At 41.8% G+C, this 26,724-nt stretch overlaps 1 protein-coding gene across 1 annotated transcript in view; it reads right to left on the reverse strand.

Moving 5' to 3' along the window:
* LOC120042569 (trichohyalin-like) overlaps nucleotides 1-23,125 on the reverse strand; it is a 40,792-nt gene extending 17,667 nt beyond the window's left edge. Inside the window, exons 1-3 of the mRNA XM_038987394.1 lie at nucleotides 23,041-23,125; nucleotides 22,840-22,866; nucleotides 2,593-2,925 (exon numbers count right to left, since the gene is read on the reverse strand). Of these exons, the coding sequence (XP_038843322.1) occupies nucleotides 2,593-2,925; nucleotides 22,840-22,861 (355 nt within the window). The 5' untranslated portion in view covers nucleotides 22,862-22,866; nucleotides 23,041-23,125. The remainder of the gene's footprint in view (nucleotides 1-2,592; nucleotides 2,926-22,839; nucleotides 22,867-23,040) is intronic.
* Between the last annotated feature and the right edge of the window lie 3,599 nt (nucleotides 23,126-26,724).

Raw genomic sequence — 26,724 nt, forward strand, 5'->3', positions numbered from 1 at the left:
ATACTAGGACATCAAACTGAATTCATGTCACGTTCGTTGAAAGATGGATTGGACCAAGGTGCAGCGTGGTAGGCGTACATCATCAATTTATTAATTCAACACCAAAAACAAGAAAGAATAAACGACACGTAAAGTTTTGTAGCGCTAACACAGCAACTAACCAAAAACAAGAACCATACCCGGCCAACAAAGAAATAGAAAAACTAGAATGCCCACCCAAATCATACCCTGACCTAATCAAATAGAGAAATAAAAAGGCTCTCTAAGGTCAGGACGTGACAATTCAAGCTGATTCCATGTTCATTTTGGAGTGTGATATGTTGAGCTCTATGGAAGAAATATTGTGGGAGGGCTATGTGAAATGTTGACCTCTATAGCAGATATATTGTGGGAGGGCAATGTGAAATATTGACCTCTATGGCAGATATATTGTGGGAGGACTATGTGAAATATTGACCTCTATGGCAGATATATTTTTGGAGGACTATGTGAAATATTGACCTCTATGGCAGATATATTGTGGGAGATCTATGATATGAAAATTCTGGATAATTTGAAGAACATCTATACATCTTAATCCAACCTACCTTGAGATCATTTGGGGAGAGTATTGATAAATGTAAAGAAACTGATTTAATTTGTAGCCTTGAAGAAGACACACTGCTGTTCACAAGGCCTGTAGTTTTTATAGTATCAGATTAACACTCTGGTCTGTTCTTTGTCTTGTGTTTTTGGTTGTCAATAAACAAAACAGACAAATAAGTAATTACTCACCGTCGTCTGATCATCCATTATCCAAGATGGAGAGTCATGAATAATGATCATGTAAAACAGAATACATTAGTTATTATTGTTCATTGAATTTCTGTCTCATTACATAATTTAATGAAATACCATACATCATATTGGAATGACTGTTCATCACATTCATTACTAATGTACATCTAGGGAAAGGGATGTAAGCAGCACTACTATGTGAGCAGTCTGAGAATGACTGAATGCTTCATAATAAGACATCAAGCTGAATTCAAGATGATTCTATTTTAATTTTGGTGTGTGAAATGTTGAGCTATATGGCAGATATATTGTGGGAGGTTTATGGTAATGCTCCTGATCATCCATTATCCAAGATGGAGAGAAATGAATATTGATAATGTATAACAAAATGTATGAGTTATTACAGTTACATTCAATCCAATTTCAGTCACATTACATTATTCAATCAAATACCATACATCATATTGATATGACTGTTCATCACATTCATTACTAATGTACATCTAGGGAAAGGGATGTAAGCAGCACTACTATTGGAACAGTCTTAACATCACAGAATGATTCATACTAGGACATCAAACTGAATTCATGTCACGTTCGTTGAAAGATGGATTGGACCAAGGTGCAGCGTGGTAGGCGTACATCATCAATTTATTATTAAATCAACACCAAAAACAAGAAAGAATAAACGACACGTAAAGTTTTGTAGCGCTAACACAGCAACTAACCAAAAACAAGAACCATACCCGGCCAACAAAGACATAGAAAAACTAGAATGCCCACCCAAATCATACCCTGACCTAACCAAATAGAGAAATAAAAAGGCTCTCTAAGGTCAGGGCGTGACAATTCAAGCTGATTCCATGTTCATTTTGGAGTGTGATATGTTGAGCTCTATGGCAGAAATATTGTGGGAAGGCTATGTGAAATGGTGACCTCTATAGCAGATATATTGTGGGAGGAATATGTGAAATATTGACCTCTATGGCAGATATATTGTGGGAGGACTATGTGAAATGGTGACCTCTATAGCAGATATATTGTGGGAGGACTATGTGAAATATTGACCTCTATAGCAGATATATTGTGGGAGGACTATGTGAAATATTGACCTCTATGGCAGATATATTGTGGGAGATCTATGATATGAAAATTCTGGATAATTTGAAGAACATCTATACATCTTAATCCAACCTACCTTGAGATCATTTGGGGAGAGTATTGATAAATGTAAAGAAACTGATTTAATTTGTAGCCTTGAAGAAGACACACTGCTGTTCACAAGGCCTGTAGTTTTTATAGTATCAGATTAACACTCTGGTCTGTTCTTTGTCTTGTGTTTTTGGTTGTCAATAAACAAAACAGACAAATAAGTAATTACTCACCGTCGTCTGATCATCCATTATCCAAGATGGAGAGTCATGAATAATGATCATGTAAAACAGAAGGCATTAGTTATTATCATTACCTTCAAATCACCATCTGTCACATTATCCTCTCAAATACCATAGTGATGTGATATACATCAGAGGGGTATGAGTGTTCATCACATTCATTACTAATGACAATCAAGGGACGTGACAGTAATGTTGGAATGGTTCTAATGCTTTAGGACCAGCTCAAAGCTCAGAGTGATGGTAATATGCATTGTAACTAGTTGATATTCAGAATGAATCTAGTCTATTCATCTGTAACTCCTACTATGAACTCCTACCTACATGAGAAAGTACAGGTGTTCTGTACAGGGAAAGAGACTGGTTGTTATTGTTGTTGTTTAGGTGTTTAGAAACATTACTGGAGTTATCGAACACTTACCTTCTATGACCTTTAAACCCACTGCAGCCTCCTTCTTCTGTTCTCCATGGATGACCTGACATATGTAGACTCCTCTATCTGACCTCCTGATGTCTCTCAGCCTCAGAGACACGTTGCCTCTCTCCAGCTCCTGGGTGATCAGACTCACTCTGCCCTCATAGCCACTCCTCTCTGTCACCTGGCCATTCTTATACAGGTAAATACACTCTGTCCCTTTAAACCACCTGATCGTCGTGGCAACAGCACTGGTGTCAGGTGAGAGGTGACAGGGGAGGGTGACCTCTTCACCAACATCAGACCACACATAGTCTTCTGAGGTGAGTTTAAACTGATCTGTTCAGAAAGAGAGAACATTTCATGTTTAATTGTTTCCCCCCTCTGATAACCAGGTGGTGAATCGCATCTCTGCATGTCTGGCAGACATATCAGTGTGGATGACGGATCACCACCTCAAGCTGAACCTCGGCAAGACGGAGCTGCTCTTCCTCCCGGGGAAGGACTGCCCGTTCCATGATCTCGCCATCACGGTTGACAACTCCATTGTGTCCTCCTCCCAGAGTGCTAAGAACCTTGGCGTGATCCTGGACAACACCCTGTCGTTCTCAACTAACATCAAGGCGGTGACCCGTTCCTGTAGGTTCATGCTCTACAACATTCGCAGAGTACGACCCTGCCTCACGCAGGAAGCGGCGCAGGTCCTAATCCAGGCACTTGTCATCTCCCGTCTGGATTACTGCAACTCGCTGTTGGCTGGGCTCCCTGCCTGTGCCATTAAACCCCTACAACTCATCCAGAACGCCGCAGCACGTCTGGTGTTCAACTTTCCCAAGTTCTCTCACGTCACCCCGCTCCTCCGCTCTCTCCACTGGCTTCCAGTTGAAGCTCGCATCCGCTACAAGACCATGGTGCTTGCCTACGGAGCTGTGAGGGGAACGGCACCTCCGTACCTTCAGGCTCTGATCAGGCCCTACACCCAAACAAGGGCACTGCGTTCATCCACCTCTGGCCTGCTCGCCTCCCTACCTCTGAGGAAGTACAGTTCCCGCTCAGCCCAGTCAAAACTGTTCGCTGCTCTGGCACCCCAATGGTGGAACAAACTCCCTCACGACGCCAGGTCAGCGGAGTCAATCACCACCTTCCGGAGACACCTGAAACCCCACCTCTTTAAGGAATACCTAGGATAGGATAAAGTAATCCTTCTAACCCCCCCCCCCTTAAAAGAGTTAGATGCACTATTGTAAAGTGGTTGTTCCACTGGATATCATAAGGTGAATGCACCAATTTGTAAGTCGCTCTGGATAAGAGCGTCTGCTAAATGATTTAAATGTAAATGTAAATGTTAATGACATCATCTGTGTCAGAAACACAAATCCTCTCAGTACATTTATAAACACAGCTGAATTAAAAACTACAATAGACATACAACAACCAGGACCATGTCAATTCTAAAATACAACACCCACAATCCCAGACAGACAGATTCATTTGAAGGAAAGTATATATGTCATAGAAGAATATGATGCTACAATCTAGAATGATATTATCCCATTTGTTCCCACATCTTTCCCAGACATGCCACTATGCTAATCTTATGCCACTAGTAAGCCTAACATGTCATCCATTTTGATTATTTATTTATTTATTTAAAAGTATGTTTTATTCTTGGTCACAATTGTGACAGAGTGCTCTGCCTATAATAACATGAACAGGTATTTACCCCTATTACTCAACCTCAATATCTATATACCTCAGCCCACTTACCCACACACCTAAACTCAATGACCCACACACCCCACCCCTGTTACCCCCATGCCCTAACCCTAACACCCATGACAATACCCTCAAATCTATACAATCAAGTACAGATACAGGCATATCCTGACCCTAAATGACCTGTGTGTTACTCAAGACCCCAGTTCCTTTGCCAAAACACCTCATCCCTGTTACTTTCCTATCTCAGTCCTGTTACCCACTTTCCTTAGGCCTGTATTCCCCAAGTCACCAACAGTAACCTATATCCAGCTATTCGCTGCACACCCCAACCCTGTTATCAGCATGTTTTAGTCCTGTGACCTCTGACCTGTATACACTAATCATTTCATAGATAAACTAAAATTACACTGGTATAACACATGTGATCCAGCCCCAATCTCTTGTTTCTACCACAAACGTTGTTGCCAGAAAGGATTTGATTGGGCAATAAATGTCCATCCAGCCCCATTACCTGTATGAACCTTGTGTATCCCTACACCACATTATAAACCAGGGAAATCCATGGGCATACTCATATAAAACAGGTCTACCCCAGTGTCCAAGCCTCAACATTCATACTAACCAGGTCTACCATTGTGCAAGAGACACTACACAAACCTAATAACATTAAATATCACTTCAATTATTATACTAATTCATTTTATGGGTCTATACACTGCATATTCCCCCTGAAATAACAACATATGATGTTTTACAGTAAAAATCTCTGATTTAAACATCAGTAAAGGTAATGGATAATGGTAAAATCATCTGTAACATCATTTTGAACAAGTAAATCCTGAACTCAACTCAACTTAAATCTACTGAAGAAAGAAAAAGATCTGCTATGACTAAATATATAGAATAAATTAGAGGCACTGTATTTTCCCATTAGTCAGACATGTTTGGCAGGTAGCCTAGCACTTAAGAGCATTGGGCCAGTAACCGAAACGTCGCTGGTTTGAATCCTTGAGGCAACTAGGAAAACATTTGTTGATATGCACTTGAGCAAGGTACTTCATCCTAATTGCTCTGGATACATATTTTATATATTTAACTAGGTAAGTCAGTTCAGAACATATTCTTATATACAATGACAGCCTACCCCGGACGACGCTGGACCAATTGTGCTCTGCCCTATGGGACTCCCAACCATGGGCGGTTGTGATACAGCCTGGAATTGAACCAGAGTCTGTAGAGACACCTCTCTCACTGAGATGCAGTACCTTAGACCGCTGCTCCACTCGGGAGCCCAACTTATTTGTTGATATGTACAACTTTAACTTCTCTAGAGCCAGTAAAGTACAAAAGTTTTATTTTCTTCCGTATTGTGTCCGACTGGATTAAATGGGTTCTATAATAAAGAGATGTTTGGAGGGAGAGGTCACTGTGGAGCAGTAGAGCTGTTTCTCACAGACACAAACTCAGCTACAACTCCTCATGTTACAAACACACTTCATCCAGACACACACTTACACATGAAGACAAATACAACCACAATTACTAGTTAACAAAGTCACAAACCCTGCCCATTTTTACATTTTACCAGACGCTCTGTAGTGAGTCCATTCATTTTCATACTTTTTTTAGTGAGCAACATTAGAGGGTTTATGCTATCATACAGCATGGTGCTGTCTTCTATCATCATCTTTTAGTTAATCATCTCTAAAGTTCTGAAAACTGTTTCAATTCAAATCAGAAGACCGATCCAGCCAGCAGATGGTAGTGATGTTCTTTAATTATAGTCATATTATCCTGAGATGTAAAGATTTAACAGTGCCTATCAATATTAGCTTCTCTTATCTCTTTGGACCCATTCACATGAGTAAATGAGTGAAATTGCTTCCATGACAAATAGTCTCAATGCTTTTCCATCCCCTCCTAACAAAATAAATGTAGCTGACTGGTGGTCATTTACTGTCTGAGAAGAGAGTATCGTTGCCGCCTGCTGGTCAATGTTGGGAACTGCGGTGAATTTACAAATCAGAAAGTCAGATATACCATATAGGGGGCTGTTGTTGTGTGCAGGGGACAGGGCTGGGGGTAAAGGCTGAGTTTGGGTTAGGGTGTGCAGGGGACAGGGCTGGGGGTAAAGACTGAGTTTGGGTTAGGGTGGACAGGGGACAGGGCTGGGGGTAAAGACTGAGTTTGGGTTAGGGTGGACAGGGGACAGGGCTGGGGGTAAAGGCTGAGTTTGGGTTAGTGTGTGTAGGGGACAGGGCTGGGGGTAAAGACTGAGTTTGGGTTAGGGTGTGCAGGGGACAGGGCTGGGGCTAAAGACTGAGTTTGGGTTAGGGTGTGTAGGGGACAGGGCTGGGGGTAAAGACTGAGTTTGGGTTAGGGTGTGCAGGGGACAAGGCTGGGGGTAAAGGCTGAGTTTGGGTTAGGGTGTGCAGGGGACAGGGCTGGGGGTAAAGACTGAGTTTAAGTTAGGGTGTGTAGGGGACAGGGCTGGGGGTAAAGGCTGAGTTTGGGTTAGGGTGTGCAGGGGACAGGGCTGGGGGTAAAGGCTGAGTTTGGGTTAAAACCATTACAATCTGGGCACTTATAGACAGTATCCATGTCAGCACCTTAAGTTAATCAAGACTTTACTTTTCAAAAAAGGCACCAGAAACCATATACTTTTTTGGTCAATTATCTTTAAATTTAGTCTGAGTTTGACTATTTTCAGCAAGTTTCTACTGTGACATTCTGCCCAATGCTGTGTCATGTGGTAGTCCCTGGCAACAGTGTTTTACCCTGTTCATCCTCAAACCCAAACCAGTATGTTCTGACCCAGCTGTAGATGTGCAGTATAGCAGCTATTCACTAGAATAGGAGGCTTTTCTGCCACTGAATTCAATGTAAATATTATAGATTTATTTTGTCATGTTTTTTTATTTAAGTACAAAATATACAAGTGATGCTAGATCTTATGTTTTACAAGTAGATATTTAAAGTTGCATTTGATTTCAACTGTTTGTTTTTAAGTTAATTGCCTGAATTACCACTAGCCATGTTTGTTAACAGCTGATCTGCCGTTCTCTATCTAGACAATATTACCATGTCGTCTTAGAAGGTTACTGGTGATTTGTCATGAACTATTTCTCATTGAGCCCCATTCAGTGAAACAGTTCATTCAGCCTCATTTACTGCCTTTAAAAAACATAGCTGATATGGCTGACTTGCTTAAACAAATGTGGTTTCTACTGACAATGGAGATGTACAAACTATGGCATAAGGGGACGACAAGCAGATAAGAGGCAATCCGTAATTTAGATTAAGACATTAATGAGCGAGCTAGGACGGACGTAGTCAATATATAAAATGGCGCCGATAGAGAGGGCAGCCGTGCTTCTAGCCCCGAGGCAACTTTGCAGTGTTATTTCTTACATTGTTAGCCCAGACATTTTAGTGTGTTATTACATACAGCCGGGAAGAAGAAGGGTGGGGGTGTATGTTTCATGATTAACTACACATGGTGAGATTGTGTTTAACATAAAGGAACTCATGTCCTTTTGTTCACCCTACTTAGAATAAATACCTCACAATCAAATGCCGACCGTATTACCTCCCAAGAGAATTATCTTCGGTTATAGTCACAGCCGTGTATTTTCCCTGTTACACCTGTTCAGTGTGCATTTACAGGTGATTAGAATGCTTGTTATGGTCATTTTTACATGCCTTCATTACACCTGTCCAGTGTGCCTTTACAGGGGATATTAATGCTCTAACTCAGACTCTGTCTCGCTCCAGAGACTGGGTGGACCGGCCCCTGGGCACAAGGGCCAATCCAGCCAGCTCACTTCCCTAGGGATATGGGGGGAGGGGCCGGAGAGGGCTGAGGCTAAACCAGGGAGGGGGGGCACAACCCCCGGAGAGCGGTGCCTACCTCCGCCCACGGCCACCAGGGGGCACCAGTACATCCAGCCAGCTCCCTGCACCAGGGATATCGGGGAGAGGGCCAGAGATCTGAGGGAAACTGGGTGGATTATTGACTGAAGCGCGCCAACTAAACTGAGTTTTGGGGGATATAAAGAAGGACTTTATCGAACAAAAGGACCATTTGTGATGTAACTGGGACCTTTTGGAGAGCCAACAGAAGAAGATCTTCAAAGGTAAGGCATTTATTAGATCGCTATTTCTGACTTTCATGGCGCACCTACCTGGTTGAAATATGTTTTTCATGCTTTTGTATGCGGGGCGCTGTCCTCAGATATTAGCATGGTGTGCTTTCGCCGTAAAGCCTTTTTGAAATCGGATACAGTATTTTCATGAATGTTAAATACTATTTCTATTTCTGTAATTTTGAATTTCGCGCTCTGCAATTTCACCGGATGTTGTCGAGGCATATCCCAAAGATTAGAAGGTGAGGTCAGTACAGGTGCATCAAGCAGGGACCGAGAGACTGAAAAACAGCTTCTATCTCAAGGCCATCAGACTGTTAAACAGCCACCATTAACATCGAGTGGCTGCTGCCAACATACTGACTCAACTCCAGCTCACTTTAATAATGGAAATTGATCAAAAATGTATCACTAGCCACTTTAAACAATGCCACTTCATATAATGTATATGTATATACTGTACTCTATATTATCTACTGCACCTTGCCATCTTTATGTAATACATGTATCACTAGCCACTTTAAACTATGCACTTTTATGTTTACATACTCTACATTACTCATCTCATATGTATATACCGTACTCTATACCATCTACTGCATCTTGCCTATGCCGTTCTATACCATCACTCATTCATATATCTTTATGTACATATTCGTTATCCCTTTACACTTGTGTGTATAAGGTAGTAGTTGTGGAATTGTTAGATTAGATTACTCATTGGTAATTACTGCATGGTTGGAACTAGAAGCACAAGCATTTCGCTAAACTCGCATTAACATCTGCTAACCATGTGTATGTGACAAATAAAATTTGATTTGATTTGAGATTAACATTCCATTATTTTATACTTAATTTCATACTTTATACCTTATGTCATACCTCAAGTTAAAAACAAATCAATTGCCTGAAAATAAAAACTTAAATATTTACACAAGAAACAAAAGAATAACAATTTTAAACTAAAAGACTAAAAAAGCACGCCAAGGAAAAGCAAAGCTGAAAAGGTGTGTTTTAAGATCCCTTTTAAATATGTCCACAGCTTCAGACCTCCTCAGGTTCTCTGCAGGCTATTCCAGAGGCTGGGGGCATAATAACTAAAGGCTGCCTCTCCATGCCTCTTGGTCCTGACTTCTGCATTTAACTCAACCCCTCTGAAATGTTGACCTCAATAGGGGAGGTTTATGGTAATGCTCCTGATAATCCATTATCCAAGATGGAGAGGAAGGATTATTGATAATGTAAAACAAAATGTATGAGTTATTACAGCTACATTCAATCAAAATTTCAGTCACATTACATTATTCAATCAAATACCATACATCATATTGATATGACTGTTCATCACATTCATTACTAATGTACATCTAGGGAAAGGGATGTAAGCAGCACTACTATTGGAACAGTCTAAACATCACAGAATGCTTCATACTAGGACATCAAACTGAATTCAAGCAGATTCTATGTTAATTTTGAAGTGTGAGATGTTGAGCTCTAGAGCAGACATATTGTGGGAGAACCAGGTGAAATATTGACCTCTATGGCAGATGTATTGTGGGAGAACTATGTGAAATATTGACCTCTATGGCAGATATATTGTGGGAGATCTATGATATGAAAATGCTGGATAATTTGAAGAATAGCTATACATCATAATCCAACCTACCTTGAGAACATTTGGGGAGAGTATTGATAAATGTAAAGAAACTGATTTAATTTGTAGCCTTGAAGAAGACACACTGCTGTTCACAAGGCCTGTAGTTTTTATAGTATCAGATTAACACTCTGGTCTGTTCTTTGTCTTGTGTTATTGGTTGTCAATAAACATAACAGACAAATAAGTAATTACTCACGTGGTCCTGATCATCCATTATCCAAGATGGAGAGTCATGAATAATGATCATGTAAAACAGAATGCATTAGTTATTATTCTTCATTGAATTTCTGTCTCATTACATAATTAAATTAAATACCATACATCATATTGGAATGACTGTTCATCACATTCATTAGTAATGTACATCTAGGGAAAGGGATGTAAGCAGTGCTACTATGTGAACAGTCTAAACATCACAGAATGCCTCATACTAGGACATCAAACTGAATTCAAGCTGAATCCATGTTCATTTTGGAGTTTGAAATGTTGACCTCTATGGCAGATATATTGTGGGAGGTGTCAGGATTTACCTAGGGGTCATGATTGGGGCTGTACAAATGTTTGGTGTATTAGAATAATTAATTATGCTTATGTTATATTAATTGAAGGGGAGGGGTTATAAGACCCCTCCCTCCTTACATTTATAGGGTCATAGACTACAGATTAACAATACAAATTCATTGTAGAGGTTTAGTATTCCACAATTGTTTTTAGTTCTCTCTCTATTTCATTATGAAGAGGCCCCTCTGAGTAATGTGTGACTGTGAAGAAGGAGCTCTGCAGGGGAGTGGAGGAGATAAGGCTAGTCAAACATTCCACAATAAATCAGCTTTGGGGAGTGGACGTTTACTGCTAAGTTTAAGATAACACAAAAAGCCATTGTTTATATAGGGTTTTGGTCTCAGGAGTAAAAAGGTAATGACTAGTTAGTGACATCACTAAGGCGGGACTTCGGTTTAATAAAACAACTTGAGACCGTTTGTTTGAGGAAGAACTTACTCAGAAACATGCGTGCTATGTTCCTGTTTGTCAACTTCTGTCTGCAATTGCATTAATAAAGGTTATTGAATGATTTAATTAAAGATATTGTCATAATGCTAATTTCACCAATGAACCAATGATTGACAAAGAAGGACGTAAGGAACAAACCCTAACAGAGGACTATGTGAAATGTTGATCTCTATAGCAGATATATTGTGGGTGATATATGTGAAATGTTGATCTCTACAGCTGATATATTGTGGGAGGACTATGTGAAATATTGATCTCTATGGCAGATATATTGTGGGAGGACTATGTGAAAGGGAAAGGAAAGGGGGATACCTAGTCAGTTGTCCAACTGAATGTATTCAACTGAAATGTGTCTTCCGCATTTAACTCAACCCCTCTGAAATGTTGACCTCTATAATAGATATATTGTGGGAGGACTATGGTATGTAAATTCTGGATAATTTGAAGAACGTCCATACATCTTAATCCAATTTTCCTTGAGAACATTTGGGGAGAGTATTGATAAATGTAAAGAAAGTGATTTAATTTGTAGCCTTGAAGAAGACACACTGCTGTTCACATGGCCTGTAGTTTTTATAGTATCAGATTAACACTCTGGTCTGTTCTTTGTCTTGTGTTATTGGTTGTCAATAAACAAAACAGACAAATAAATAATTACTCACGTGGTCCTGATCATCCATTATCCAAGATGGAGAGTCATGAATAATGATCATGTAAAACAGAATACATTAGTTATTATTGTTCATTGAATTTCTGTCTCATGACATAATTTAATGAAATACCATACATAATATTGGAATGACTGTTCATCACATTCATTACTAATGTACATCTAGGGAAAGGGATGTAAGCAGCGCTACTATGTGAGTAGTCTGAGAATGACTGAATGCTTCATAAGAAGACATCAAGATAAATTCAAGCTGATTCTATTTTAATTATGGTGTGTGAAATGTTGAGCTCTATGGCAGATATATTGTGGGAGGTTTATGGTAATGCTCCTGATCATCCATTATCCAAGATGGAGAGGAATGAATATTGATAATGTATAACAAAATGTATGAGTTATTACAGTTACATTCAATCCAATTTCAGTCACATTACATTATTCAATCAAATACCATACATCATATTGATAGGACTGTTCATCACATCCATTACTAATGTACATCTAGGGAAAGGGATGTAAGCAGTGCTACTATTGGAACAGTCTAAACATCACAGATTGATTCATACTAGGACATCAAACTGAATTCAAGATGATTCCATGTTAATTTTGGAGTGTGAAATGTTGACCTCTATGGCAGATATATTGTGGAAGGGCTATGTGTAACGTCCTGACCAGAGTTCTTATGTGTTGTGCTTGTTTTAGTGTTGGTCAGGACGTGAGCTGGGTGGGCATTCTATGTTGTGTGTCTTGTTTGTCCGTTTCTATGTCCAGCCTAATATGGTTCTCAATCAGAGGCAGATGTTTTGTGTTGGGGATTGTGGGTGGTTGTTTCCTGTCTCTGTGTTTTCTCTGCACCAGCTAGGACGGTATCGGTTTGCCACATTTGTTATTTTTTTATTTGTTTAGTGTTCACAGTATTTTCGTAATTAAATATGTTGAGCACAAACTACGCTGCGTCTTGGTCCGATCCCTGTTACACCTCCTCTTCAGACGAAGAGGAGGAAGGCTGCCGTTACACTATGTGAAATGTTGACCTCTATGGCAGATATATTGTGGGAGGGCAATGTACAATATTGACCACCATGGCAGATGTATTTTGTGGGAGGACAATGTGAAAGGGAAAGAAAAGGGGGGATACCTAGTCAGTTGTCCAACTGAATGTATTCAACTGAAATGTTGAGGGCAATATACAATATCGACCACTATGACAGATGTATTTTGTGGGAGGACTATGTGAAATGTTCAGCTCTACAGCAGATATATAGTGGGAGGACTATGTGAAATGTAGACTTCTATGCCAGATATATTGTGGGAGGACTATGTGAAATGGTGACCTCTATGCCAGATATATTGTGGGAGGACTATGTGAAATATTGACCTCTATAACAGATATATTGTGGAGAGAATTGATAAATGTAAAGAAACTGATTTAATTTGTAGCCTTGAAGGAGACACACTGCTGTTCACAAGACCTGTACTTCATTATAGTATCAGATTTTTATTTTATTTTATTTCACCTTGAAGTTTGTAGAAATGTTAAAATAATGTAGGAGAATATAACACAATAGATATGGTAGGAGAAAATCCCAATTTTTGAGAGACCATGCTGTTACAATGGAAAGTAATGGGGCATACTAGAAATTAGACATTTCCTATGGCTTCCACAGGGTGTCAGCAGTCTATGTTCAAGGTATCAGGCATGTAACTTCAAAAACAAATAAGAAATATCACATTTAGGACAGGGACACAGTCTTGGAAATTCGTGTTTGCGCGCGCCATGAAGACAATGCACCTGCTAAAATCGGTTTCCTATTGAACATACTTCTTTCCTTAAGAAATATTATAGTTTGATTACAGTTTAGGGTTTCTGAGGAGTAAATAGAAACGTATTTTGACTTGTTGAAACAAAGTTTAGGGGTAGATTTTCAGATTCCTTTCTCTGCATGTTGAACGAGTGAATTACTCAAATCGATGGCGCCAACTAAACTGACTTTTTGGGATATAAAGAAGGATTTTATCTAACAAAATGACACTACATGTTATAGCTGGGACCCTTTGGATGACAAATCAGAGGAAGATTTTCAAAAAGTAAGTGAATATTTAATCGCTATTTGTGAATTTATGAAACCTGTGCCGGTGGAAAGATATTTTGATGTGGGGTGCCATTCTCAAACAATCGCCAAGGCATGTTTTCGCTGTAATAGCTACTGTAAATCGGGAGTAGTCTGTAAATCGCAAGCGAGATGCCTAGCCCAAAAGGTTAAAATAACATCAAAATGATCAGAAATACTGTGCAGACATTGTTAATGTTGTAAATGACTATTGTAGCTGGAAACGGCTGATTTTTAATGGAATATCTACATGGGCGTATAGAGGCCCATTATCAGCAACCATCACTCCTGTGTTCCAATGGCACGTTGTGTTAGCTAATACAAGTTTATAATTTTAAAAGGCTAATTGATCATTCGAAAACCCTTATGCAATTATGTTAGCACAGCTGAAAACTGTTGTTCTGATTAAAGAAGCAACAAAACTGCCCTTCTTTAGACTAGTTGAGTATCTGGAGCATCAGCATTTGTGGGTTCGATTACAGGCTCAAAATGGCCAGAAACAAAGACCTTTCTTCTGAAACTCGTCAGTCTATTCTTGTTCTGAGAAATGACGGCTTCCATGCGAGAAATTGCCAAGAAACTGAAGATCTCGTACAACGCTGTGTACTACTCCCTTCACAGAACAGCACAAACTGTCTCTAACCAGAATAGAAAGAGGAGTGGGAGGCCCCGGTGCACAACTGAGCAAGAGGACAAATACATTAGAGTGTCTAGTTTGAGAAACGGACGCCTCACAAGCCGCAAAACACTGTCTCAACAGTGAAGAGGCAACTCCGGGATGCTGGCTTTCTAGGCAGAGTTGCAAAGAAAAAGCAATATCTCAGACTCGCCAATAAAAATAAAAGTTTAAGATGGGCAAAAGAACACACACTGGACAGAGGAACTCTGCCTAGAAGGTCAGCATCTTCACTATTGACGTTGAGACAGTTTTTTTTTTTTTACATACACTCAAATACTAATTGAGTGTATGTAAACTTCTGACCCACTGGGAATGTGATGAAAGAAATTAAAGCTGAAATAAATTTACTATTATTCTGACATTTCACATTCTTGAAAAAAAGTGGTGATCCTAACTGACCTAAGACATGGAATTTTTACGGGGATTAAATGTAAGGAATTGTGAAACACTGAGTTTAAATGTCTTTTGGCTAAGGTGTATGTAAACTTCCGGCCTCAACTGTAAATATTCCATTAAAAATCAGCCGTTTGCAGCTACAATAGTCATTTACAACATTAACAATGTCTACGCTGTATTTATGATCAATTTGATGTTATTTTAATGGACAAAAAATTTGCTTTTCTGTCAAAAACAAGGACATTTCTAAGTGACCCCAAACTTTTTGTCACGATCGTCTTGCGAAGAGAGTGAGGACCAAAATGCAGCGTGTGGAAAGTACATCTTCTTTATTAAAGAAAGAAGACGAAAACGACACGAACACTATACATAAACTAACAAAATAACAAACTGACGACCGTGAAGCTATACATATAAATAGTGCTGACACAAACACTACACATAGACAATTACCCACAAATGCATGATGCCCATGGCTGCCTTAAATATGGCTCCCAATCAGAGACAAATGAAAGACATCTGTCTCTGATTGAGAACCACTCAGGCAACCATAGACATACCTAGACACATTCACTCAACCATAGACATACCTAGAAACATTCACTCAACACAAACTCATACACTACACCCAACACCCCCTTTACCATATAACCACCCAAAATGACAAAACACAAACATTCCCCATGTCACACCCTGACCTAACTAAAATAATAAAGAAAACAAAGAATACTAAGGCCAGGACATGACATAACCCCCCCCCTTAAGGTGCAAACTCCGGGCGCACCAGCATAAAGTCTAGGGGAGGGTCTGGGTGGGCGTCTGTCCACAGTGGCGGCTCTGGCACTGGACGTGGTCCCCACCCCACCATAGTCACTACCCGCTTTCGTAGCCTCCTCCAAATGACCACCCTCCACATTAACCCCACTGGATTAAGGGGCAGCACCAGACTAAGGGGCAGCACCGGACTAAGGGGCAGCACCGGACTAAGGGGCAGCACCGGACTAAGGGGCAGCACCGGGATAAGGGGCAGCACCGGGATAAGGGGCAGCACCGGGATAAGGGGCAGCACCGGGATAAGGGGCAGCACCGGGATAAGGGGCAGCACCGGGATAAGGGGCAGCACCAGGATAAGGGGCAGCTCCGGACTGAGGGACGGCAGCTCCGGACTGAGGGACGGCAGCTCCGGACTGAGGGACGGCAGCTCCGGACTGAGGGACGGATCCTGGCTGGATGACGGCTCTGGCGGATCCTGGCTGGACGGCTCTGGCGGATCCTGGCTGGACGGCTCATGGCTGGCTGACGGATCTGGCTGCTCATGGCTGGCTGACGGATCTGGCTGCTCATGGCTGGTTGACGGATCTGGCTGCTCATGGCTGGCTGACGGATCTGGCTGCTCATGGCTGGCTGACGGATCTGGCTGCTCATGGCTGGCTGACGGATCTGGCTGCTCATGGCTGGCTGACGGATCTGGCTGCTCATGGCTGGCTGGCGGCTCTGGACGTTCATGTCTGGCTGGCGGCTCTGGACGCTCATGTCTGGCTGGCGGCTCTGGACGCTCATGTCTGGCTGGCGGCTCTGGACGCTCATGTCTGGTTGGCGGCTCTGGACGATCCTGTCTGGTTGGCGGCTCTGGCAGATCCTGTCTGGTTGGCGGCTCTGGCAGATCCTGTCTGGTTGGCGGCTCTGGCAGATCCTGTCTGGTTGGCGGCTCTGGCAGATCCTGTCTGGTTGGCAGCTCTGGCAGATCCTGTCTGGTTGGCGGCTCTGGCAGATCCTGTCTGGTTGGCGGCTCTGGCAGATCCTGTCTGGTTGGCGGCTCTGGCAGATCCTGACTGACGAATGGCTCTAGCGGCTCCTGACTGACTAACGGCTCTAACGGCTCGGGACAGACGGGCGGCTCTAATGGCTCGGGACAGACGGATGGCTCAGATGGCGCTGGGGAGACGGATGGCTCAGATGGCGCTGGGGAGACGGATGGCTCAGATGGCGCTGGGGAGACGGATGGCTCAGATGGCGCTGGGGAGACGGATGGCTCAGATGGCGCTGGGGAGACGGATGGCTCAGATGGCACTGGGCAGACGGATGGCTCAGATGGCACTGGGCAGACGGATGGCTCTGGCCGGATGAGGCGCACTGTAGGCCTGGTGCGTGGTGCCGGAACTGGAGGCACCGGGCTAAGGACACGCACCTTCAGGCTAGTGCGGGGAGAAGGAACAGGGCATACTGGACCCTGGGGACGCACATTAGGCCTAGTGCGTGGTGCCGGAACTGGTGGTACCGGGCTGGGGACACGCATCTCAGGGCTAGTGCGGGGAGCAGCAACAGGATGCACAGGACTCTGGAGACGCACAGGAGGCTTGGTGCGTGGTGCCGGAATTGGTGGTACCGTGCTGGAGACACGCACCATAGGACGAGTGCGTGGAGGAGGAACAAGGCTCTGGAGACACACTGGAAGCCTGTTGCGTGGTGTAGGCACTGGTGGAACTGGACTGGGGCGGGAAGGTGGCACCGGAAATACCGGACCGTGCAGGCTTACTGGCTCCCTTGAGCACCGAGCCTGCCCAACCTTACCTGGTTGAATGCTCCCCATCGCCCGACCAGTGCGGGGAGGTGGAATAACCCGCACCGGGCTATGTAGGCGAACCGGGGACACCATGCGTAAGGCTGGTGCCATGTATGCCGGCCCGAGGAGATGCACTGGAGACCAGACGCGTTGAGCCGGCTTCATGGCACCTGGCTCAATGCCCAATCTAGCCCTACCAGTGCGGGGAGGTGGAATAACCCGCACCGGGCTATGAACACGTACAGGAGACACCGTGCGCTCTACTGCGTAACACGGTGTTCGCCCGTACTCCCGCTCTCCACGGTTAGCCTGGGAAGTGGGCGCAGGTCTCCTACCTGCCCTCGGCCCACTACCTCTAAGCCTCCCCCCAATAATTTTTTGGGGCTGACTCACAGGCTTCCTACCGCGTCTTCGTGCTGCCTCCATTCGCCGGTATCCCTCCTCGCACTGCGCCAGAGAATCCCAGGCGGGCTCCGGCACTCGCCCTGGGTCGATCGCCCACCTGTCGATCTCCTCCCACGTAGTGTAGTCCAGATTACGCTCCCATTGCCATTCCTCCTTGCGCTGCTCCTGTTGCCGCTTATCACGCTGCTTGATCCCGCAAAGGTGGGTAATTCTGTCACGATCGTCTTGCGAAGAGAGTGAGGACCAAAATGCAGCGTGTGGAAAGTACATCTTCTTTATTAAAGAAAGAAGACGAAAACGACACGAACACTATACATAAACTAACAAAATAACAAACTGACGACCGTGAAGCTATACATATAAATAGTGCTGACCCAAACACTACACATAGACAATTACCCACAAATGCATGATGCCCATGGCTGCCTTAAATATGGCTCCCAATCAGAGACAAATGAAAGACATCTGTCTCTGATTGAGAACCACTCAGGCAACCATAGACATACCTAGACACATTCACTCAACCATAGACATACCTAGAAACATTCACTCAACACAAACTCATACACTACACCCAACACCCCCTTTACCATATAACCACCCAAAATGACAAAACACAAACATTCCCCATGTCACACCCTGACCTAACTAAAATAATAAAGAAAACAAAGAATACTAAGGCCAGGGCGTGACACTTTTGAATGGTAGTGTACATCTAGGGAAAGGGATGTAAGCAGCACACCTATGTGAGCAGTCTGAGAATGACTGAATGCTTCATAATAAAACATCAAGCTAAATTCAAGATGATTCTATTTTAATTTTGAAGTGTGATTGTCACGCCCTGGCCATAGAGAGGTTTTTATTCTCTATTTTGGTTAGGCCAGGGTGTGACTAGAGTGGGCATTCTAGTTTCTTTATTTCTATGTTTTCTATTTTTTTTGTGTTTGGCCGGGTGTGGTTCTCAATCAGAGGCAGCTGTCTATCGTTGTCTCTGATTGGGAATCATATTTAGGCAGCCTTTTTTCATTTCGCATTTGTGGGTAGTTGACTTTGTTAGTGGCATTATTGCCCAAGTTAAGCTTCATGGTCGTTTCCTTGTTTCTTGTTTTGTTGGCGACATTTACAATAATAAAAAGAAATGTACGGTCATCACGCTGTGCTTTGCTCCACTTCTTCTTCAGACGATCGTGACAGTGATATGTTGAGCTCTATGGCAGATATATTGTGGGAGGACTATGTGATATGTTGACCTCTATGGCAGATATATTGTGGGAGATCTATGATATGAAAATTCTGGATAATTTTAAAGAACATCTATACATCTTAATCCAACCTACCTTGAGAACATTTGGGGAGAGTATTGATAAATGTAAAGAAACTGATTTAATTCGTAGCCTTGAAGACACACTGCTGTTCACAAGGCCTGTAGTTTTTATAGTATCAGATTAACACTCTGGTCTGTTCTGTGTCTTGTGTTTTTGGTTGTCAATAAAAAAAGAAGACACATAAGTAATTACTCACGGAAATCTGATCATCCATTATCCAAGATGGAGAGTCATAAATAATGATCATGTAAAACAGAATGCATTAGTTATTATTGTTCATTGAATTTCTGTCTCATTACATCATTTAATGAAATACCATACATCATATTGGAATGACTGTTCATCACATTCATTACTAATGTACATCTAGGGAAAGGGATGTAAGCAGCACTACTATTTGAGCAGTCTGAGAATGACTGAATGCTTCATAATAAGACATCAAGCGAAATTCAAGCTGATTCTATTTTAATTTTGGTGTGTGAAATGTTGAGCTAAATGGCAGATATATTGTGGGAGGTTAATGGTAATGCTCCTGATCATCCATTATCCAAGATGGAGAGTAATGAATATTGATAATGTATAACAAAATGTATGAGTCATTACAGTTACATTCAATCCAATTTCAATCACATTACATTATTCAATTAAATACCATACATCATATTGGAATGACTGTTCATCACATTCATTACTAATGTACATCTAGAGAAAGGGATGTAAGCAGTGCTACTATTGGAACAGTCTAAACATCACAGAATGATTCATACTAGGACATCAAACTGAATTCAAGATGATTCCATGTTCATTTTGGAGTGTGAGATGTTGACCTCTATGGCAGATATATTGTGGGAGGACTATTTGAAATATTGACCTCTATGGCAGATATATTGTGGGAGGACTATGTGAAATGTTGACCTCTATGGCAGATATATTGTGGGAGAACTATGTGAAAGGGAAAGGAAATGGAAGGGAGAAACGTAGTCAGTTGTCCAACCGAACGAATTCAACTGAAATGTGTCTTCCGCATTTAACTCAAACACACTAAAATGTTGACCTCTATGGAAGATATATTGTGGGAGAACTATGATATGAAAATTCTGGATAATTTGAAGAACATCTATACATCTTAATCCAACCTACCTTGAGAACATTTGGGGAGAGTATTGATAAATGTAAAGAAACTGATTTAATTTGTAGCCTTGAAGAAGACACACTGCTGTTCACAAGGCCTGTCGTTTTTATAGTATCCGATTAACACTCTGGTCTGTTCTTTGTCTTGTGTTATTGGTTGTCAATAAACAAAACAGACAAATAAGTAATTACTCACCCCATCCTGATCATCCATTATCCAAGATGGAGAGTCATGAATAATGATCATGTAAAACAGAATGCATTAGTTATTATTGTTCATTGAATTTCTGTCTCATTACATATTTTAATGAAATAACATACATCATATTGGAATGACTGTTCATCACATTCATTACTAATGTACATCTAGGGAAAGGGATGTAAGCAGCACTACTATGTGAGCAGTCTGAGAATGACTGAATGCTTCATAATAAGACATCAAGATAAATTCAAGCTGATTCTATTTTCATTTTGGTGTGTGAAATGTTGATCCTTATGGTATATACCGTTGAAGTCGGACGTTTACGTACACCTTGGCCAAATAAATTTTAACTTCGTTTTTCACAATTCCTGACATTTAATCCTAGTAAAAATTCCCTGTTTCAGGACAGTTATGATCACCACTTTATTTTAAGAATGTGAAAGGTCAGAATAATAGAGAAAGAGAATGATTTATTTCAGCTTTGATTTATTTCATCATATTCCCAGTGGGTCAGAAGTTTACATACACTCAATTAGTATTTGGTAGCATTGCCTTTAATTTGTTTAACTTGGGTAAAACATTTCGGGTAGCCTTCCACAAGCTTCCCACAATAAGTTGGGTGAATTTTGGCCCATTCCTCCTGACAGAGCTGGTGTAACTGATTCAGGTTTGTAGGCCTCCTTGCTTGCACACGCTTTTTCAGTTCTGCACACACATTTTCTATAGGATTGACTTTGTTGTCCTTAAGCCATTTTGAAACAACTTTGGAAGTATGCTTGGGGTCATTGTCCATTTGGAAGACCCATTTGCGACCAAGCTTTAACTTCCTGACTGATGTCTTGAGATGTTGCTTTAATATATCCACATCATTTTCCTTCCTCGTGATGCCATCTAGTTTGCGAAGTGCACCAGTTTCTCCTGCAGCAAAGCACCCCCACAACATGATGCTGCCACCCCCATGCTTCACATTTGGGATGGTCTTCTTCGGCTTGCAAGCCTCCCCTTTTTTCTCCAAACATAATGATGGTCGGCATTTTTTAGTCCTGTAACATCTGACCTGTATACACTAATCATTTCATAGATAAACTAATATTACAGTGGTATAACACATGTGACCCAGCCCCAATCTCTTGTTTCTACCACAAACGTTGTTGCCAGAAAGGATTTGAATGGGCAATAGACGTCCATCCAGCCCCATTACCTGTATGAACCTTGTGTATCCCTACACCCCATTATAAACCAGGGAAATCCATGGGCATACTCATATAAAACAGGTCTACCCCAGTGTCCGAGCCTCAACATTCATACTAACCAGGTCTACCATTGTGCAAGAGAACCTAAACAAACCTAATAACATTAAATATCACTTCAATTATTATACTAATTCACTTTATGGGTCTATACACGGCCAATTCCCCCTGAAATAACAACATATGATGTTTTACAGTAAAAATCTCTGATTTAAACATCAGTAAAGGTAATGGATAATGGTAAAATCATCTGTAACATCATTTAGAACAAGTAAATCCTGAACCGAACTCAACTTAAATCTACTGAAGAAAGAAAAGGATCTGCTATGACTAAATATATAGAATAAATTAGAGGCTCTGTATTTTCCCATTAGTCAGACATGTTTGGCAGGTAGCCTGGCACTTAAGAGCATTGGACCAGTAACCGAAACGTCGCTGGTTTGAATCCCTGAGGAAACTAGGAAAACATTTGTTGATATGCCCTTGAGCAAGGCACTTAATCCTAATTGCTCTGGATACATATTTTACGAGGCAAGTCAGTTCAGAACAAATTGTTATTTACAATGACAGCCAACCCCAGACGACGCTGGACCAATGGTGCTCCGCCCTATGGGACTCCAATTCATGGCCGGTTGTGATACAGCCTGGATTTGAACCAGATTCTGTAGAGACACCTCTCGCACTGAGATGCAGTACCTTAGACCGCTGCTCCACTCAGGAGCCCAACCCTGCTGCCTTGTTCAGGGGCAGAACAACATACTTTTACCTTGTCAAATGGGGATTCAATCTAGCAACCTCTCGGTTACTGGCCCAACGCTCTAACCACTAGACTACCTGCCGCCCCTCATGTTACAAACACATTTCATCCAGACACACATTTACACATGAAGAGAAATAGAACCACAAACACATTTCATTTTCAATAGTTGGTTTAGTTCTGATCTCCCAGATACACGAAAGAAAAGTTCATTAATTATAGAATGGTGACTTACTATGAAGTCTGGACTCTGCCATTTTAACTGCAATAAAAAGAGAAAACATTCATATTTACATCATTACCATTCATCAAATTCTCTCTTTTGCTCAATCACACAGATACAAACATCACTTCCTCTTTCTCCAGTCCTCATTGTTTTAAAACAGGACTGTTGTGTCTAGTTTGGAAAGTGAAATATACTGACATCTCCTCTTACCTTTACTGGTCTTCACGTCCTCCACTTCACATTCAAAATAGTTGATTTAAATCCATAACCACTCTAATAGTCACTATATGTGCATTTCTACATGTTTTACAGAACAATCTACACCTCGGGCCTATACTGAGACACAACTTTCACTTTCACCTGTGCACAGGTACTTGGAGTAAACTCCTCTCCCCAGCCTCTCTGGTTATTAGAAAACCCAGTCACAAAGTCCCCTAGCCTCTCTGGTTATTAGAAAACCCAGTCACAAAGTCTAAATTGTCTACAGGCCTATCGTAAAATGTCATGAAAACAAAAATGTACATTTCTGATCTTAATTTAGGTTTAAGGTTAGGCATAAGGTTAGCAGTGTGTAGAATGGGGTTCAAATCAGAAGACCGATCCAGCCAGCAGATGGTAGTGATGTTCTTTAATTATAGTCATATTATCCTGAGCTGTAAAGATTTAACAGTGCCTATCAATATAAGCTTCTCTTATCTCTTTTGACTCATTCACATGAGTAAATGAGTGAAATTGCTTCCATGACAAATAGTCTCAATGCTTTTCAATCCCCTCCTAACAAAATAAATGTAGCTGACTGGTGGTCATTTACTGTCTGAGAAGAGAGTATCATTGCCACCTGCTGGTCAATGTTGGGAACTGCGGTGAAATTACAAATCAGAAAGTCAGACATACCATATATGGGACTGGGAGTAAAGGCTGAGTTTGGGTTAGGGTGTGCAGGGGACAGGGCTGGGGGTAAAGACTGAGTTTGGGTTAGGGTGTGTAGGGGACAGGGCTGGGAGTAAAGGCTGAGTTTGGGTTAGGGTGTGTAGGGGACAGGGCTGGGGATAAAGACTGAGTTTGGGTTAGGGTTTACAGGGGACAGGGCTGGGGGTAAAGGCTGAGTTTGGGTTAGGGTGTGTAGGGGACAGGGCTGGGGGTAAAGACTGAGTTTGGGTTAGGGTGTACAGGGGACAGGGCTGGGGGTAAAGGCTGAGTTTGGGTTAGGGTGTGAAGGGGACAGGGCTGGGAGTAAAGGCTGAGTTTGGGTTAGGGTGTGAAGGGGACAGGGCTGGGGGTAAAGGCTGAGTTTGGGTTAGGGTGTGCAGGGGACAGGGCTGGGGGTAAAGACTGAGTTTGGGTTAGGGTGTGCAGGGGACAGGGGACAGGGCTGGGGGTAAAGACTGAGTTTTGGTTAAAACCATTACAATCTGGGCACTTACAGACAGTATCCATGGCAGCATCTTAAGTTAATCAAGACTTTACTTTTCAAAAAAGGCACCAGAAACCATATACTTTTTTGGGTCAATTATCTTTAAATTTAGTCTCAGTATGACAATTTTCAACAAGTTTCTACTGTGACATTCTACACAATGCTGTGTCATGTGGTAGTCCCTGGCAACAGTGTTTTACCCTGTTCATCCTCAAACCCAAACCAGTATGTTCTGACCCAGCTGTAGATGTGCAGTATAGCAGCTATTCACTAGAATAGGAGGCTTTTCTGCCACTGAATTCAATGTAAATATTATAGATTTATTTTGTCATGTTTTTTAATTTAAGTACAAAATATACAAGTGATGCTAGATCTTATGTTTTACAAGTAGATATTTAAAGTTGCATTTGATTTCAACTGTTTGTTTTTAAGTTAATTGCCTGAATTACCACTAGCCATGTTTGTTAACAGCTGATCTGCCATTCTCTATCTAGACAATATTACCACGTCGTCTTAGAAGGTTACTGGTGATTTGTCATTAACTATTTCTCATTGAGCCCCATTCAGTGAAACAGTTCATTCAGCCTCATTTACTGCCTTTAAAAAAACATAGCTGATATGGCTGACTTGCTTAAGAACAAATTCTTATTTACAATGAGTCTCGGAACAGTGGGCTAACTGCCTTGTTCAGGGGCAGAACAACACATTTTCACCTTGTCAGCTTGGGGATTCAATCTGTCAACCTTTCAACTACGGGCCCAACACTAACCACTAGGCTACCTGTCGCTCTAAACCAGTCCCTAATAATAGAATGTAAACTGACATATGATAAACCAGCTAAACCAAGGTTAACATGTCAGAATCAGTTTTATTCACCAATATATAAAATGGCGCCGATAGAGAGCCGTGCTTCTAGCCCCGAGGAAACTTTGCAGTGTTATTTCTTACATTGTTAGCCCAGACATTTTAGTGTGTTATTACATACAGCCGGGAAGAAGGGCGGGTGTTTGTTTCATTTCTCAATAAAAAGAGAAAACGTTCATATTTACATCATTACCATTCATCAAATTCTCTCTTTTGCTCAATCACACAGATACAAACATCACTTCCTCTTTCTCCAGTCCTCATTGTTTTAAAACAGGACTGTTGTGTCTAGTTTGGAAAGTTAAATATACTGACATCTCCTCTTACCTTTACTGGTCTTCACGTCCTCCACTTCACATTCAAAATAGTTGATTTAAATCCACAACCTCTCTAATAGTCACTATATGTACATATCTACACGTTTTTACAGAACAATCTACACCTCAGGCCTATACTGAGACACAACTTTCACCTTCACCTGTGCACAGGTTCTTGGAGTAAACTCCTCCCCCCAGCCTCTCTGGTTATTAGAAAACCCAGTCACAAAGTCCAAATTGTCTATAGGCCTATCGTAACATGTCATTAAAACAGAAATGTACATTTCTGATCTTAGTTTAAGGTTAGGCATAACGTTAGAAGTGTGGTTTAGGGTTAAAATCAGATTGTAATACTGTAGCTCAGTTGGTAGAACATAGCGCTTGCAATGCCTGAGCTGTGGTTTCAATTACTAAAAAAGTAAGAAAATGGACTCAGTACAGAGAATCTGGTAAAATGTAAAAATGGGCAGGGTTTGTGACTTTGTTAACTAGTGCCCAACATTAGAGGGTTTATGCTATCATACAGCATGGTGCCGTCTTCTATCATCATATTTTAGTTAATCATCTCTAAAGTTCTTAAAACTGTTTCAATTCAAATCAGAAGACCGATCCAGCCAGCAGATGGTAGTGATGTTCGTTAATTATAGTCATATTATCCTGAGCTGTAAAGATTTAACAGTGTCTATCAATATTAGCTTCTCTTATCTCTTTGGACCCATTCACATGAGTAAATGAGTGAAATTGCTTCCATGACAAAAAGTCTCAATGCTTTTCCATCCCCTCCTAACAAAATAAATGTAGCTGACTGGTGGTCATTTACTGTCTGAGAAGAGAGTATCATTGCCACCTGCTGGGCAATGTTGGAAACTGCAGTGAATTTACAAATCAGAAAGTCAGACATACCATATATGGGACTGGGAGTAAAGACTGAGTTTGGGTTAGGGTGTTTAGGGGACAGGGCTGGGGGTAAAGGCTGAGTTTGGGTTAGGGTGTGCAGGGGACAGGGCTGGGGGTAAAGGCTGAGTTTGGGTTAGGGTGTGCAGGGGACAGGGCTGGGGGTAAAGGCTGAGTTTGGGTTAGGGTGTGCAGGGGACAGGGCTGGGGGTAAAGGCTGAGTTTGGGTTAGGGTGTGCAGGGGACAGGGCTGGGGGTAACGGCCGAGTTTGGGTTAGGGTGTGTAGGGGACAGGGCTGGGGGTAAAGGCTGAGTTTGGGTTAAGGTGTGCAGGGGACAGGGAACAGTGTCATGTTTTGTCTTTGATCATCATGTCTTGTCCCTGTGCTTCCCTCTGCTGGTCTT

This window comes from Salvelinus namaycush, unplaced genomic scaffold, assembly GCF_016432855.1.
Source record: "Salvelinus namaycush isolate Seneca unplaced genomic scaffold, SaNama_1.0 Scaffold713, whole genome shotgun sequence".
NCBI lineage: Eukaryota > Metazoa > Chordata > Actinopteri > Salmoniformes > Salmonidae > Salvelinus > Salvelinus namaycush.